This window comes from Pristiophorus japonicus, chromosome 9, assembly GCF_044704955.1.
Source record: "Pristiophorus japonicus isolate sPriJap1 chromosome 9, sPriJap1.hap1, whole genome shotgun sequence".
Taxonomy (NCBI): Eukaryota; Metazoa; Chordata; class Chondrichthyes; family Pristiophoridae; genus Pristiophorus; species Pristiophorus japonicus.
The window spans coordinates 155,353,626-155,371,551 of record NC_091985.1 but is presented as its reverse complement, the minus strand read 5'-3'; the positions used below and the strand labels follow the sequence as shown (position 1 = coordinate 155,371,551).

Here is a 17,926-nt window from a genome sequence, read left to right as displayed (position 1 = left end):
GCCCAAGCAAAAATAAAAATAAACACCATGTAGATACTGCCACGACACACCACTCCCTGGTGACACCCACAGCAAGTAAGCAACCATCCCAACAACAGTCAGAAGACATTAACCTGAAAGACAATGGATTTTTAAATGCTGACATTTCTGCAGAGGCTGAAGAAAAATCCAACTGACGACTTCCTACAGTTCCTCTATCACCAGGCAGAAGACACCCGACCAGCCTTGCCTTGGGTATCCAGCATTGTATAACTCGATTTCCACCGATACCAGCACTTTATGGTTAAGTCCACAATTTCTAGCACAAAGTCACCTTGGTCTATTCACAGGTCCGAATTTACAATGTACTACATTCATAACATTGCACCAACAGCAAAACTGCTTTCCCCACTCCACCCCCTCACCCATTCACATCACCAGTTCATTGCTCAGTGGGTAGCACACTCGCCTGTGTCATAAGAAATAGGAGGAGTCGGCCACCTGGCCCCTCGAGCCTGCTCCACCATTCAGTCAGATCATGGCTGATCTGATCCTGGCCTCAACTCCACTTCCCTGCCCATAACCATTTATTCCCTTATTGCTCAAATATCTGACTACGCCTTAAACATATTCAGTGACCCAGCCTTCACCGCTCTCTGGGGCAGAGAATTCTATAGATTTACATCTCTCAGAAGAAATTCCTCCTCATCTCAGTTTTAAATGGTTGGGCCCTTATTCTGAGACTATGTCCTCTAGTTCTAAATTCCCCCATGAGTGGAAATATCCTCTCTGCATCCACTTTGTCGAGCCCCCTCATTATCTTATATGTTTCAATAAGATCACCTCTCATTCTTCTAAACTCCAATGAGTACAGGTCCAACCTATCTTCATAAGTTAACCCCTTCATCTCTGGAATCAACCTAGTGAACCTTCTCTGAACAGCCTCCAATGCAAGTATATCCCTCCTTAAATACAGAGACCAAAATTGCACACAGTACTCCAGGTGTGGCCTCACCAATACCCTGTACAGTTGTAGCAGGACTTCTCTGCTTTTATACTCTATCCCCCTTGCAATAAAGGCCAACATTCCATTTGCCTTCCTGATTACTTGCTGTACCTGCATGCTAACTTTTTGTGTTTCATGCACAAGGACCCCCAGTTCCCTCTGTACTGCAGCATTTTGCAATTTTTCTCCATTTAAATCATAATTTGCTTTTTTATTTTTCCTACCAGAGTGGATAACCTCACACATTTTCCCACATTATACTCCATCTGCCAAATGTTTGCCCACTCACTTAGCCTGTCTATATCCCTTTGCAAATGTTGTGTTCTCCTCACAACTTGCTTTCTCACCCATCTTTGTAATGTAGCCAAGTTTGCTGATGATACACTCAGTCCCTTCATCCAAATCATTAATATAGATTGTAAATAGTTGAGGCCCCAGCAGCAGTCCCTGTGGCACCCCACTAGTTACTGTTTGCCAAATGAAAAATGACCCATTTATCCTGACTGTGTTCTTTGGCCAATCCTCTATCCATGCTAATATATTACCCCCAACCCCATGAACTTTTATCTTGTGCAGTAACCTCTTATGTGGCACCTTATTGAATGCCTTCTGGAAATCCAAATACACCACATTCACTGGTTCCCCCTTATCCACCCTGCTCGTTACATCCTCAAAGAATTTCAGAACTCTAAAGAGTCAGAAGGTTGTGGGTTCAAGTCCCACTCCAGGAACTGGAGCACATAAGTCGAGGCTGACACTCCCAGTGCAGTGCTGAGAGAGTGTTGCATTGTCAGAGGTGCCGTCTTTCGGACGAGACGTTTGCCCTCTCAGCTGAATGTAAATATCCCATGGCTCTATTTTGAAGAGCAGGGGAGTTATCCCCGGTGTCCTGGCCAAAATTTATTCCTCAACCAACATCATAAAAAAATTATCTGGTCGTTATCACATTGCTATTTATAGGAGCTTGCTGTGCTCAAGTTGGCTGCCATGTTTCCCGCATTACAACAGTAACTACACTCCAAAAGTACTTCATTTTCTGTAAAACGCTTCGAGCCATCCGGTGGTTGTGAAAGGCGCTATATAAATCCTTCTTTCTTTTTGACGAACATCATGGTTTTGTCCCAGAAAACACCATCATTCCTCTTTGGAATTGGCCAGTTAGTGGGGGTGTCAGCCACCAGAAAACCCCAACACCCTGCTCGTCATTCTTGTTGTAAAACATCACACACGATAGTAACAATGCACCGCAATGGTCTCTCCACTGTATTTCCAGACTTCTTCATACCATCAACCTACTGTCCTCTGATCTCACAGCCTTAAAAGTCATAACACCGATTCTCCCACAATTCCCTGACAACCTCACACTTCCATCCATATCTCTTCAATCAGCTACCAAATCTGCAGCTTTCTTTCATGCATCGACTCTAACCTCGCCTTCCACGGAACAGTGAATCCCACCCAAGTACATGCTGGTGATCTGCAAGACCATCAGCAGGCCGGTGCCACTGCAGGGAGCAGCGCGTGCTGCTGTAGGAGGGCGACTGCTGCGAAGCCAAGTCGCTGATTGCAGTGCGGGCAGGCACAGCAGGAGGGGTGAAGGAGCGGCAAGAGTTTGTAGAGGGAAGTGATCGGGGCCCAGGAGAGGCGTGAATTCAGGGCCAGGGGCAGCACGGGCCAGCCCACACTAGGTCCGTGCAGCAGAGCTGGTCTCCAGTCATCCTGGCTAATCCTTGCCACTGGACCAAGACCTAGCTCTGTCAAGCCCGTGTGGTGGCTGGTGTGCAACGGCCAGCACACGCACAGACATCTTCCACCCTTCAAGATGTAGTTCGGAATCTGGAATATTAGGTCCTCCATTGAAACACCTGTGAACTCATCCCTTTTTGGCGTGGAAGCAAGTCATCCTCATTTCGAGGGACTACCGATGATGATGATGGGTGATCCACTCTGACCACAGTCCCACACCTTTGCCTCAGACTTTTACCAGTATGCCACACCCTGTCTCAAACACGTACCACAGTCCCACACACTGCCTCAGACTAGTGCCAATTATCTCCCCCCATCGTCAAGGTCTGCTCACGTTTCCCAATCTTTCTCACCAATGAATAGTCCATTGATCTTCAATGGACAAACTGCTGCTATATTCATCAAAAGCTGCAACCCTGGGCCTGGACTACCTGTGATCCACAACAAGTTGCATTTATATAGCACCTTTAATGTAGTAAATCGTTGCAAGGCGCTTCACAGGAGGGTAATCAGACGCAATTCGACACCGAGCCACATAAGGAGATATTAGGACAGGTCACCAAAACTTTGGTCAAAGAGGTAAGTTGTAAAGAGGGTCATAATGGAGTAGGAGAGGTAGAGAGGCGGAGAGGTTCAGGGAGAGAGTTCGAAGCTTAGCGCCTAGGCAGCTGAAGGCACGACCGCCAATGATGGAGCAATGAAAATTGGCAATGCGCAAGAGCCCAGAATTGGAGGAGTGCAGACATCTCGAAGAGTTGTGGGGCTGGGGGTGGTTTCAGAGATAGGGAGGGGTGAAGCCGAGGGATTTGAAAACAAGGATGAGGATTTAAAAATTGAGGCGTTGTAGCTCAGCGATCACAGGACTGATGCGTGATAGGACTTGGTGCGAGTTAGGATACAGGTTTTGGATGAGCTCAAGTTTACATAGGGTGAAAGATTTTAGGCCAGCCAAGAGAGATTGGGGGGGGGGGGGGAAGGAAGGAATAGTCAAGTCTGGAAGTAACAAAGGCATAGATGAGTGTGTTTATAGAAAGTTAGGACTTTAAGTGATCCATCTGCAGTCATGTCAGACACCATTTGATCACTTGGACGGAGAACCTCATCTCACCTTTCTCAAGATGCAGTTTCCACAATACAATAACCCACTTTTCAATTTAAAGATTTGCTTAACAGTCAAAATAAAGTCAAGACCACACAAACCCCATGAAGCATTCAGATCCCACGACAGTACCGTATTTGGCAATGAACAAAAGTTTTGCCAAATAGTCAAGATAATTCTAATTGCATTTTTAAGCTGAAACTTCAGGTCCCCATGTTTAAGTCTCTCCTCATCAATTATCTTCTACTGGCTGCTTCATAAGAACATAAGAATTAGCAGGATTTGGCCATTCGGCCCTTCGAGCCTGCTACACCATTCAATACCATGGCTGACCTTCGACCTCAACTTCACTTTCCTGCCCTATCCCCATATCCCTTGATTCCCTTAATATTCATAAATCTATCGATCTCGGTCTTGAATATACTCAAAGACTGAGCCTCCACAGCCCTCTGGGCTAAAGAATTCCAAAGATTCATCATCCTCTGAGTGAAGCGGTTTCTCCTCATCTCAGTCCTAAATGGCCGACCCCTTATCCTGAGACTGTGACCCCTGGTTCTAGACTTCCCAGCCAGAGGAAACATCCTCCCTGCATCTACCCTGTCAAGCCCTGAAAGAAGTGTGTGTGTGTTTCAATGAGATCACCTCTCATTCTTCTAAACTCTGGGGAATATCAGTCTAGTCTACTTAATCTCTCCTCATAGGACAATCCCCCCATCCCAGGAATTAGTCTGGTGAACCTTCATTACACTCCCTGGTTCACGGTTACTATAAGGATGAAGAAGAGGTCTAAAGCTGGCTAACTGCTTGCCCTTTTGGCTGAATGGAAAAAGTATTGAAGACTAGGCTCCAGAGCCATGGGCTGAATAGTGCAACAAAACTCGTAACAGAAACACAACTTATGATCAGCGTTCCCTTAAAGCCGCATGGCCACACGGCGCGGCGCGACGGTCCAGGGGTCACGCGCAGCCAGCGAGACGGCTTTTTATATTGAAAAAAAGATGCCGCGTAGAGTTTTGAATGGAAAACGCAGCCCCAAAAGAAAAATTACAGGGAACATTGCTTATGATCGATAAAAATTACACAAACAAGCAACAACCCAAGAGTTCATTGTTAAAGTTTTCTAATATTTATTCTCTTCTTCATTCGACGTACTTATTGCTGGTAAAGCAAAAGTTCCACTGGTACAGTCAAGCAACCATGAGGCAAGACAGTGCATAAAACTAAAGGACACAAATGTACAAAGGTAGCAGAAATCTGGAACTCTTTCCCCACCAAAAGGCTGTGGATTCTGGGACAATTGGAGCTTTCAAGACTGAGATTGATAAATTTGTGTTCGGCAAACGTAACACAGGGGCATGGAGCAAAGGCAGGAAAATGGAGCTGAGGTTCAGATCTGCCATGAGGATGTTGCCAGGACTGGACAATTTTAGATACAAGGAAAGGTTGGATAGGCTGGGTTTGTTTTCTTTGGAACAGAGGAGGCTTAGGGGAGACCTTCTTGAGGTGTATAAAATTATGAGGGGCCTGGATAGAGTGGATAGGAAGGACCTGTTTCCCTTAGCACAGGGGTCAACAACCAGGGGTCATAGATTTAAAGTAATTGGGGGGGAGGTTTAGAGGGAATTTGAGGGAAAATTTCTTTCCCCAGAGGGTGGTGGGGTTCTGGAACTCACTGCCTGAAAGGGTGGTAGAGGCAGAAACCCTCACATTTAAAAAAATACTTGGATGTGCACTTGAACTGCCGTAACCTACAGGGCTACAGACCAAGAGCTGGAAAGTGAAATTAGGCTGGATAGCTCTTGGTCGGCCGGCGCGGACACGATGGGCCGAAATGGCCTCTTTTTGTGCTGTAAATGTCTATGATTCCACAATCTAACTGAATGGCGGGACAGGCTCGAAGGACTGAATGGAGGCCTACCCCTGTTCCTGTGGAAGTGTCCGCAACAGGTGTGTGGGGTCACACTAGGGTACATCATGACATCATCTTGTGGGCAATACATTGTTGGACGCATAACACACGAGGAACATTTGGGAGGTCGGGTCGGCTCACATTACTCACGTATATTTTGTCTTTGCTGTAGCGCACTTTGACATTGTTCAGTAGCGTAGCTTCATTTAAATACATAAGGCCACCTGGGGGAATAAAAATGCAGAAAGAAACTGATGAGTTCAAGCGAGGCAGTGCCGCATAGCAGATGTCAGCTGCGCCTCTGAGCCTGTGTATATCGATAACTGGAATTCAATGCTTGAGCAATTGTCTCGAAGGATTTAATATCCGTATCACAGGTTCCTGCACACAAACAATGAACGCCTACAAGCACAGAAGCGACATCCAACAGGATGGATTCTGCCAGGCATTCTTTCTGGAGAAAAAGGACAAAAAACTCTCTGCCAATTAGAATATTAATTCTCACCACGATGATGTTTGCTGGCAACACCACAAATTTGGCTCAAACTGCCAATTTTTGCACATACTGCATCAATACATTTGGATGTATTTTGAGTTGTGAAAAATCTCCAAATTCCAGTTTTTCATATTCACAGTGGCACGAAGGCAGGATGCATGTAGCTTTCAGACATCCTTCCCATTTTGAGGTAACTAAGTAACTCGCTGAAAGAGCTGATGAATGATGTTACTGATTCAGTTTAGAAAAACTTATCCATAGTTATAATTGCAAAAGAATTTGGTTCCGAGCTCTGCTTTGAGACAACAAAGGATTCTCATGAATAAATACAGCAGAGAAAAAAATGGTTAGTGGAAATTCACGCATGGCTATATTATCATTGGCAAGCAAAACTTACAAAATAAAAACAGAAACCGCTGGGAATACTCAGCGGGTCAGGCAGCATCTGTGGAGAGAGAGAAACCGGGATAACGTTTCAGGTTGCTGACCTTTCATCGGTTCTAATGAATAATTGAATCCAATTGAATATTGGGGAGACCGAAGCCATTGTTTTCGGTCCCCGCCACAAACTCCGTTCCCAAGACACTGACTACATCCCTCTCCCCAACTTCGGTCTGAGGCTGAACCAGACTGTTTGCAACCTTAGCGTCAGATTTGACCCTAAAATGAGCTTTCAACCACATATCCGTTGCATAACTATGCGCCTATTTCCACCTCCGTAACATCACCCGTCTCCGCCCTTGTCTCAGCTCATCTGCTGCTGAAACCCTCATCCATGCCTTTGTTACCTCTAGACTTGACTATTCCAACGCACTCCTGGCTGGCCTCCCACATTCTACCCTACGTAAGCTCGAGGTGATCCAAAACTCGGCTGCCCGTGTCTGAACTCGCACCAAATCCCGTTCACCCATCACCCCTGTGCTCACTGACCTACATTGGCTCCCGGTCAAGCAACACCTCAATTTTAAAATTCTCATCCTTATTTTCAAAATCCCTCCATGGCCTCACCCCTCCCTATCTCTGTAATCTCCTCCAGCTCCACAACGCCTCTCCCCCTTCCCAAGATGCCTGCTCTCTAATTTTGCCCTCCTGAGCATCCCTGATTATAATCGCTCAACCATCGGTGGCCGTGCCTTCTGTTGCCGAGGCCCCAAGCTCTGGAACCGCCTGCCTAAACCTCTCCGCTTCTCTTTCCTCCTTCAAGACGCTCCTTAAAACCTATCTCTTTGACCAAGCTTTTGCTCACCTGCGCTAATTTCTACTTATGCGATGCGGCGTCAAATTTTTATCATATAACACTCCTGTGGGGAGCCTTGGGACGTTTCACTTTGTTGAAGGCGCTATATAAATACAAGTTGTTGTCATCGACCTGAAACATTAACTGTTCTCTCTCCAAAGATGCTGCCTGACTTGCTGAGAACTTCCAGCATTTGGTGTGTTTATTTCAGATTTCTAGCATCCGCCAATGTCCATCTTGAAGACAAGCATAATGAAACCGTCACCATTGAAGTTATTGCATATGTTGACAATTAACTGCAAAAAGATCCAAAACAATCTAAACTGAAACTGTAATCCTTAATCCCTCAGTGTTTGTTACTTCACCCACACAGGCAGTACCTGTCAGCATCGACACAGTGCTTGAAACAAATATTAAAGATCCACCCAAGTTTTGTATTATACTTTGCTCAATAAACTTGCTTTTGTATAGTTGGTGGTGTAAAAGGGGAGCTCGAGCAGACTGTAACTAGGGCAAATGTGACTTGGTGAAATTGTACCGAGCTTCGAAACACGGCATCCGACTTTCTCACAGCAATAGCCCAGGCTGAGCAAGCGACATGCAACAGCCTCTGAACTTCTGTATCCAAGGGAGAGCACAAGTGAACACTGTTGGAGAGTTTCCCTGAGTTAAAAACATCGAGTTGCATCGAGTCTACAGCATAGAAACAGGCCATTCGGCCCAATTGATCTGTGTGGTGTTTATGTTTCTCACGAGTCTCCTCCCACCCCGCTTCATCGAACCCCATCAGAATAACCTTCTATTCTTTTCTCTCTCGTGTTTATCCAGCTTCCCCTTAAATGCATCCATGCCAATCGCCTCAACCATTCCCTGTGGTAGCGAGCTCCACATTCTCACCACTCTCTGGGTAAAGAAGCTTCTTCTGAATTCCTTATTTGATTTATTAGTGACTATCTTATATTTATGGCCCCTAGTTCTGGTCTCCCCCACAATTGGAAACATCTTCTCTACGTCTACCCTATCGAGCCCATTCATTATCTTATAGATCGCCATCAGGTCAACCCTCAGTTTTCCCTTTTCTAGAGAAAAGATCCCAGCCTGTTTAATCTTTCCTGATGGGTATAACCTTTCAATTCTGGTATCAGGCTTATAAATCTTTTTTGCACCTTCCTCCAGTGCCTCTATATCCATTTTGTAATATGGAAACCAGAACTGTGCATAGTGCTCCCAAGTGTGATCCAACCAAGGTATATGGAGCCCAGAACTGTGCACAGTCCTCCAAGTGTGATTCAACCATGGTATATAGAAACACAGAAAATAGGTGCAGAAGTAGGCCATTCGGCCCTTCGAGCCTGCACCACCATTCAATACGATCTTAGCTGATCATTCACCTCAGTACCCCTTTCCTGCTTTCTCTCCATATCCCTTGATCCCTTTAGCCGTAAGGGTCATATCTAACACCGTCTTGAATATATCCAATGAATTGGCATCAACAACTCTCTGCGGTAGGGAATTCCACAGGTTAACAACTCTGAGTGAAGAAGTTTCTCCTCATCTCAGTCCTAAATGGCTTATCCCTTATCCTTAAGACTGTGTCCCCTGGTTTTGGACTTCCCCAACATTAGGAACATTGTTCCTGCATCTAACCTGTCCAGTCCCGTCAGAATTTTATATGTTTCTATGAGATCCCCTCTCATCCATCTAAACTCCAGTGAATACAGGCCCAGTCGATCCAGTCTCTCCTCATAGGTCAGTCTTGCCATCCCGGGATTCAGTCTGGTGAACCTTCGCTGCACTCCCTCAATAGCAAGAACGGCCTTCCTCAGATTAGGAACCAAAAACTGTACACAATATTCAAGGTGAAGCCTCACCAAGGTCCTGTAAAACTGCAGTAAGACCTCCCTGCTCCTATACTCAAATCCCCTTGCGATGAAGGCCAACATACCATTTGCCTTCTTCATCACCTGCTGTACCTGCATGCCAACTTTCAATGACTGATGTACCATGACACCCCTTTTCCTAATCGGCTGCCATTAATTTAATATTCTGCCTTCGTGTTTTTGCCACCAAAGTGGATTACCTCACATTTATCCACATTATACTGCATCTGCCATGCATTTGCCCACTCACCTAACCTATCCAAGTCATCCTGCAGCCTCTTAGCATCCTCCTCACAGCTCACACCGCCACCCAGCTTAGTGTCATCTGCAAACTTGGAGATATTACACTCAATTCCATCATCTAAATCATTAATGTATATTGTAAATAGCTGGGGTCCCAGCACTGAGCCCTGCGGCACCCCACTAGTCACTGCCTGCCATTCTGAAAAGGACCAGTTTATCCCGACTCTCTGCTTCCTGTCTGCCAACCAGTTCTCTATCCACGTCAGTACATTACCCCCAATACCATGTGCGTTAATTTTGCACACCAAGCTCTTGTGTGGGACCTTGTCAAAAGCCTTTTGAAAGTCCAAATACACCACATCCACTGGCTCTCCCATGTCCACTTTACTAGTTACATCCTCAAAAAATTCCAGAAGATTTGTCAAGCATGATTTCCCTTTCATAAATCCATGCTGACTTGGACCGATCCTGTCACTGCTTTCCAAATGCGCTGCTATTTCATCTTTAATAGTTGATTCCAACATTTTCTCCACCACTGATGTCAGGCTCACCGGTTTATAATTACCCGTTTTCTCTCTCCCCTCCTTTTTTAAAAAAGTGGTGTTACATTAGCTATCCTCCAGTCCATAGGAACTGATCCAGAGTTGATAGATTATTGGAAAATGATCACCAATGCATCCACTATTTCTAGGGCTACTTCCTTAAGTACTCTGGGATGCAGACTATCAGGCCACGGGGATTTATCGGCCTTCAATCCCATCAATATCCCTAACACAATTTCCCACCTAATAAGGATTTCCTTCAGTTCCTCCTTCTCACTAGATCCTCAGTCCCCGAGTATTTCCGGAAGGTTATTTGTGTCTTCCTTCGTGAAGACAGAACCAAAGTATTTGTTCAATTGGTCTGCCATTTTTGTTCCCCATTATAAATTCACCTGAATCTGACTGCAAGGGACCTACGTTTGTCTTCACTAATCTTTTTCTCTTCACATATCTATTGAAGCTTTTGCAGTCAGTTTTTATGTTCTCAGCAAGCTTCCTCTCATACTCTATTTTCCCCCTCTTAATTAAACCCTTTGTCCTCCTCTGCTGAATTCTAAATTACTCCCAGTCCTCAGGTTTGCTGCTTTTTCTGGCCAATTTATATGCCTCTTCCTTGGATTTAACACTATCCTTAATTTCCCTTGCTAGCCACGGTTAAGCCACCTTCCCCGTTTTATTTTTACTCCAGACAGGGATGTACAATTGTTGAAGTTCATCAGCGTGATCTTTAAATGTCTGCCATTGCCTATCCATCGTCAACCCTTTAAGTATCATTCGCCAGTCTATTCTAGCCAATTCACGTCTCATACCATCGAAGTTACCTTTCCTTAAGTTCAGGACTCTAAAATCTGAATTAACTGTGTCACTCTCCATCTTAATGAAGAATTCTACCATATTATGGTCACTCTTCCCCAAGGGGCTTCGCACTTAGTCCTTTCTCATTACACATCACCCAGTCTAGGACGGCCAGCCGTCTAGTTGGTTCCTCAACATATTGGTCTAGAAAACCATCCCTAATATACTCCAAGAAATCCTCCTCCACCATATTGCTACCAGTTTGGTTAGCCCAATCTATATGTAGATTAAAGTCGCCTATGATCACTGCTGTACCTTTATTGCATGCATCCCTAATTTCTTGTTTGATGTTGTCTCCCAGCTCACTGTGGAGCCCAGAACTGTGCATAGTGCTCCAAGTGTGATCCAACCATGGAACACGGAGCCCATAACTGTGCACAATGCTCCAAGTATGATCCAACAAGGGTATATGAAGCCCAGAACTGTGCACAGTGCCCTAAAAGTGTTGCCTCACCAAAGTTCTATACAAGTTTAACATGGGGAAACTCTGCACCAGGAGCAAGTCTTGGAGTGTGTTGTACATTATAAATCCCAAGTTATTGTTTGGCAAGTGACTGAACCCAACCATGTCTGCTCCCAGGCAGATGAACAAGTCAGTAATAATTGTTCTAAATGAGGAGAACTTGGTTTACATCGAAAGGACTCATTCCCACAATATGCTTCTCCTTTAAGCAATAGTTTATAGAGAAAATGGCGGCAAAGTTGTTGCAGAATTCTGCAGTTTCGCCCAGAGCTACTCAGAAACATTAGCTGTTCACAGTAAAATAACATCGAGTCTAATGATTGTCATCATCATCATAGGCAGTCCCTCAAAATCTAGGAATACTTGCTTCCACTCTAAAAGTGAGTTCTTAGGTGACTGAACAGTCCAATACAGGAATGAGTCTCTGTCACAGGTGGGACAGACAGTGGTTGAAGGAAAGAGGGGGTGGGGAATCTGGTTTGACGCACATTCCTTCTGCTGTTTATGCTTGGCTTCTGTTTGTTCTTGGCAATGGGACTCGAGGTGCTCAGAGATGTCCTTCCTCCATTTTGGGCGATCTTGGGCCAGGGATTCCCAGGAGTCGGTGGGGATGTTGCACTTTATCGAGGCGGCTTTGAGGTTGTCCATGAGGCGTTTTCTCTGCCCACCTGGGGCTCGCTTACAGTGTCGAAGCTCCAAGTAGAGCGCTTGTTTTGTGAGTCTCGTGTCGGGCATGCAGACGATGTGGCCCATCCAACGCAGCTGATCGAGCGTGGTCAATGCTTCGATGCTGGCCTGAGCGAGAACACGGGACGTTGGTGCGTCTATCTTGCCAATGGATTTGCAGGATCTTGCTGAGGCAGCACTGGTGGTACTGCTCCAGCTCTTTGAGGTATCTGCTGTATATCGTCCACGTTTCTGAACCATATAGAAGGGCAGGTATCATTACTGCTCTGTCGACCATGAGCTTGGTGCAGGGTTTGAGGTCCTGGTCTTCAAACATTCTCTTCCGCAAGCGACCAAAGGCTGCGCTGGCGCAATGAAGACGGTGTTGGACTTCATCGTCAACATCTGCTCTTGCTGACAGTAGGCTCCCAAGGTATGGAAAATGGTCCACGTTCTCCAAGGCCTCGTCATGGATTTTGATAACTGGGGGGCAGTGCTGTGTGGCGGGATCAGGTTGGTAGAGGATCTGTGTCTTATGAATGTTTAGCGTAAGGCCCATGCTCTTGTACACCTCGGTGAAGGTGTTGACGATGGCTTGGAGTTCAGCCTCAGAGTGTGCGCAGACGCAGGCATCGCCCGCATACTGTAATTCGATGACAAGAGGATGGGCCGATCTTGGAGCTGGCCTGGAGCCAGCGGAGGTTGAACAGATTCCTATCTATTCTATAATTTAGCTCCACTCCAGCAGGGAGCTTGTTAAGGATGAGATGGAGCATTGCAGCAAGGAAGATTGAGAAGAGGCGCCAAAGCACTAAAGTATGGCGGAGAAGCATTTTTGGCACGAATACATGATCTCATTTCTCTAAATCTGGAAAGAGGAAAGCATGCCAGGAGATCTTGGACGCCGTAATCATGACCATCTTCACAAATAGGGACATGTCCGACTGCGGTAACTGCAGAGGAATTGCCCTGCTGTCGGCCACTGGGAAAGTCATCGCTAGATTCCTCAACAGTCTTCTCCCTGTGGCTGAAGAGCTCCTCCCAGTGTCACAATGCGGATTCTGTCCACTGAGGGGTACAACGGATATGATCTTCACCGAGAGAAATGCAGAGAACAGCACCAGCCCTTGTACATGGCCGCCTTTAACCTCACAAAGGGCTTTGACACCGTCAACCATGAGGGATTATGGAGCGTCCTCCTCCGTTTCGGCTGCCCTCAAACTTTTGTCACCATCCTCCGTCTGCTCCACGATGATATGCAAGTCGTGATCCTGACCAATGGATCCACCACAGACACAATTCACATCCAGACACTGGTCAAATAGGGCTGTGTCATCACACCAATGCTCTTTTCTAATGATGGTACAGCAAAGCCCATTGCACATTTCACCACTCATTGGGCCCAAATTTCCACATGATTTGCGCCTGATTTTTAGGAGCAACTGGTGGAGAACGGACTATCTTAGAAATCGCAATTCTCCACATTTTTTTTTCTGGAATTCTAGTCAGGTAGAACAGTTCTACTTTGGAACAGAATTTTTTCTTCAAAAGGGGGCGTGTCCGGCCACTGACGCCTGATTTCAAAGTTTCCACAGTGAAAACGTACTCCAAACTAACTTAGAATGGAGCAAGTGAAGATTTTTGTAGAACTGAAAAAACCTGTTCTACACATTAAAAAATCAGGCGCAGGTTACAAATTAGGCGTCCAGAACGAGGTGGGGGGAAGGGAAGTCATTAAATTCTACAATAAATCCTTATTTATACTTCTACAAATATTATACAAATAAATCCAACCTGAATAAACATTTATAAGCAAAGATAAGATTAAATAAATCATCTTCCTACCGGTGTGAAAGTGCTTCACGCACGGAGAATGCTGCAGTCAGCCTGAGGCGCCCGTTCTTCCCGCAGGGGGGGGGGAGGTGCCCGTTCTTCCCGCGGGGGGGAGGGGGAAGAGGAGGAGGAGGTGCCCGTTCTTCCCGCGGGGGGGGAGGCACCCGTTCTTCTCGCCGGGGGGGGGGGGGGGGGGGGGGGAGACAGTGAGAAGGCTGCAAGTGCTGATGGCAATGTGCTTTTATTAAAAAATGTTCAAAAATTAAACAGCTACAAAGAACTACAAAAATGGCCGAGTGCCAATGTTTCCTTCGCACTGCGCGTGCGCGAACGCTCCAACGCACACGAGCAGCGTTGCCGGCAGGAAAAAAACTAATTTAAATGGTACCCGCCCCCTCCCACTTACAAAATCGGCGCGAGTGTAGGCTCCGCCCCCCCCCCCTGGGCGCCGCGCCAAACAGATAAGGAGCTGCAGAACGCTCCAGAATTGCGAGTTTTTTTTCCGGCGCCGTTTTAGGCGCGCAAAACGGGCGCCCAGCTCGGAGGGGCGCCCGTTTTTTATCGTGTGGAAACTTGGGCCCATTAACATTAAACCAGAACTCTTACTTATAAAGATACAGTGTAGGGGGGGGGGCGGGTAAGGGAAGTCTCCACACGGACTGCAGCGGTTCAAGACAGCGGCTGACCACCACCTTCTCAAGGGCAATTAGGGACGGGCAATAAATGCTGGCCTTGCCAGCGACACCCACATCCCAAGAATTAACAAACAAAATGTTTAAATAACAAGTGCTATAGAAGACTGAAGCTACTGATGGTGGCCAACCTGGTTAAGTTTTCCCAAGGACTCTCTGTCTTTCATCTGCTTTTTAATGTTACCCTTGAATGTTTAACTATCCAATATTCTAAATAGCTGGCTATTCAAATGCAGACATTTTGAAACCCGAAAAGGAACTGAAGCGATTTCCTGATGCACAACATGGTTGAAAAAAAACGAAGGCTTTAAGGTATTAAATGGAAATGCAGCACTTTTGAGGGAACAAGAGTGTCGCTTCACCTCCCAAAGCACAGCAATTAGACTGAAAATCTGCTGCCAGCAGCAACTACAAATCCGATTGATTTAACTTCAACAGGAATGATCGCATAATGCGAATTAAGTCATGAGCAATCTGCAACAGTGGTTACATTGGGTACTCGGTTTGTTCTCCGATGGATTCGATTGCACGGATGCGAGGGGGCAAGGACATCATTCATCTTTCCCGATACTGTGACTTTGCAAAAACAGCAGCGTGCACCACCAACCACTCTGGTATCCATGCCGATTTCAAAAAATAAATACCCATCTTTCTCTGCCTGAAAGGGTGGTAGAGGCAGAAACCCTCGCCACATTTAAAAAGTACTTGGATGTGCACTTGAAGTGCCGTAACCTACAGGGCTACGGACCAAGAGCTAGAAATTAGGATTAGGCCGGATAGCTCTTTGTCAGCCGGCGCGGACACGATTGGCCGAAATGGACTTCTTCCGTGCCGTAAATTTCTACAGTTCTATGATGCCCTCTCTTTTGTTTTAAATGTAAAGTTAAGGATTTGTTGTGTTTCATGCATTGATATGGGTAGCTCTGAATACACACGACCGTTATTAATGGGTTGTATGCATTGTGCCAAAGATTAACATAGGGCACCATTTGTTACTTCATTTTAATCTTCCTGAACTAGATGTCTGTTGCAATCCTTCATTTCCTTCTCAGAAGTGAAATATCAAGTTAATGCGATTTAAACAAACAAGGCTGCTTGTTGTAAACTAGGTTTTAAAATAAAATTGCAGGTGACATGTCCCCTGCAACAGAGTTCCTTCATATCATTCCATTCAATGCAGGACACCGGTTCACACCCACTATTCTCGATATGGCAAGGTTCTGATCCCAGCAATGTCAGTGACCCCCGATAGAAGGGACGGACATAAGAACATAAGAAATAGGAGCAGGAGTAGGCCATTTGACCTCTCGAGCCTGCCCCACCATTCAATAAGATCATGGCTGATCTGATCCTGGCCTCAACTCCTTTTCCCTGCCTGCTCCCCATAACCCTCAACTCCCTGATCCTTCAAAAATCGGTCTATCTCCATCTTAAATATATGCAGTGACCCAGCCTCCACAGCTCAATGGGGTAGAGAAGTCCACAGATTCACGACCCTCAGAAGAAATTCCTCCTCATCTCAGTTTTAAATGGGCGACCCCTTATTCTGAAACTATGCCCCCTAGTTCTAGATTCCCCTTACGAGGGGGAAACATCCTGTCTGCATCTACCTTGTCAAGTCCTCTCAGAATCTTACATGTTTCAATAAGGTCACCTCTGTGTCTTCTAAACTCCAATGAGTATAGGCTCAACCTTTCTTTATGACAACCCCTTCATCTCAGGAATCAATCTCGTGAACCTTCCCTGAACTGCCTCCAATGCAAGTATATCCCTCCTTAAATAAGGAGGCAGGAAAACAAAGTCAGCGTCATTAAATTGTTAACTCCAGATTGCAAGCACGTTTTGGTCAACTCCTGGAGTTGGAGCATGGGGAATAAATTACAATTCTTTGTAATAAAAGAGACCCAATATGGAGATTCATTTTCAGGAGAAATTCCTTAAGCCATTAATTACAGAAAGATTAATTACGGATCATTCTGTAAGGATCATCACAAAATGTCTGGGAGCGTGCTTTAGAAAACCTAGACAGACAGGTGGGATTGCTTCCATGCTATCATAAACGTGAAGGTCATCAAGTGTTGTGTAATTGCAGGATGGTTTACTAAACATTTTGCATTGGGTTAAGAGTTCAAGCTGTTCAAAGTCAGCGTGAGTCCTGCAACTCAGACACACACTTTAGGCCATTAGCAAAGTACGCGTGTTGAACCACATCCCGGACAGCTCACATGTCCTACTTACAGTTATCTTCTACATCCTTTTTACTATCCTCTTCTGCGGGAAAAACTTGGTTGACGGGTGCTAGAAAAGTCTGGGGGAGGGGGGAAAAAATCAGAGTGTTAATGAAATGCTGGGCAAATGTGGCAGCTTTAAGAGAACAGAACTGGTATTCACTATAAACATTATGATACTAATAATTACAAAAGGAACAAATGGAAAGGTTCTAACCAATTCCATAGGTGCCCACACCCCCTCCCCTCAGTTAATTGCTAATCCTGGATTTATTCATCTCCACAGCTGAAATTCTAGCTAAGGTTGCTCCGGACAGAGCCTCCAGGAATTAAAACTTAATCTCCAGGACACTGCTGTGAACCCTGGAGACAGATGCACCAACATTCGCGTCCTCGACCAGGCCAACATCCCCAGCATTGAAGCACTGACCACACTTGATCACATTGTTCGCATGCCAGACACGAGACTCCCAAAGCAAGCGCTCGACTCGGATCTCCTTCACGGCAAACGAGCCAAAGGTGGGCAGAGGAAACGTTTCAAGGACACCCTCAAAGCCTCCCTGATAAAGTGCAACATCCCCACTGACACCTGGGGGTCCCTGGCCAAAGACCGCACTAAGTGGAGGAAGTGCATCCGGGAGGGCGCTGAGCACCTCGAGTCTCATCGCCGAGAGCATGCAGAAATCAAGCGCAGGCAGCGGAAGGTGTGCGTGGCAAACCTGTCCCACCCACCCTTTCTTTCAACCATTGTCTGTCCCACCTGTGACAGAGACTGTGGTTCTCGTATTGGACTGTGCAGCCACCTAAGAACTCATGTCAAGAGTGCGAGCAAGTCTTCCTCGATTCCGAGGGACTGCCTATGATGATGATGCGAACTCGGGAGAAAAATCATAGCGACATTAAAAACAAAGTGTTCCTTTTTCATTTTCATTGAACATTTCTGTTTATTAGTTCTGAAAATATTAGAAATGGGGGGGAACAAATTCTGTCTGACTCAAGATTCAAGAGCCATCCAATCGGGTAACGAAGAGTCTAATCATCTTCCAATTGGT

The 17,926-nt window shown here is 45.8% G+C and overlaps 1 protein-coding gene across 5 annotated transcripts in view; it reads right to left on the bottom strand.

Annotated features, from left to right (window-relative positions):
* Positions 1-17,926, bottom strand: part of myo6a (myosin VIa) — a 265,925-nt gene that overhangs the window by 137,968 nt on the left and 110,031 nt on the right. For all 5 annotated transcript variants that reach the window (XM_070889988.1, XM_070889986.1, XM_070889990.1 and 2 more), the window contains exons 3-4: positions 16,885-16,954; positions 5,890-5,963 (exon numbers count right to left, since the gene is read on the bottom strand). In XM_070889988.1, coding sequence (XP_070746089.1) covers positions 5,890-5,963; positions 16,885-16,954 — 144 coding nt within the window. The remainder of the gene's footprint in view (positions 1-5,889; positions 5,964-16,884; positions 16,955-17,926) is intronic.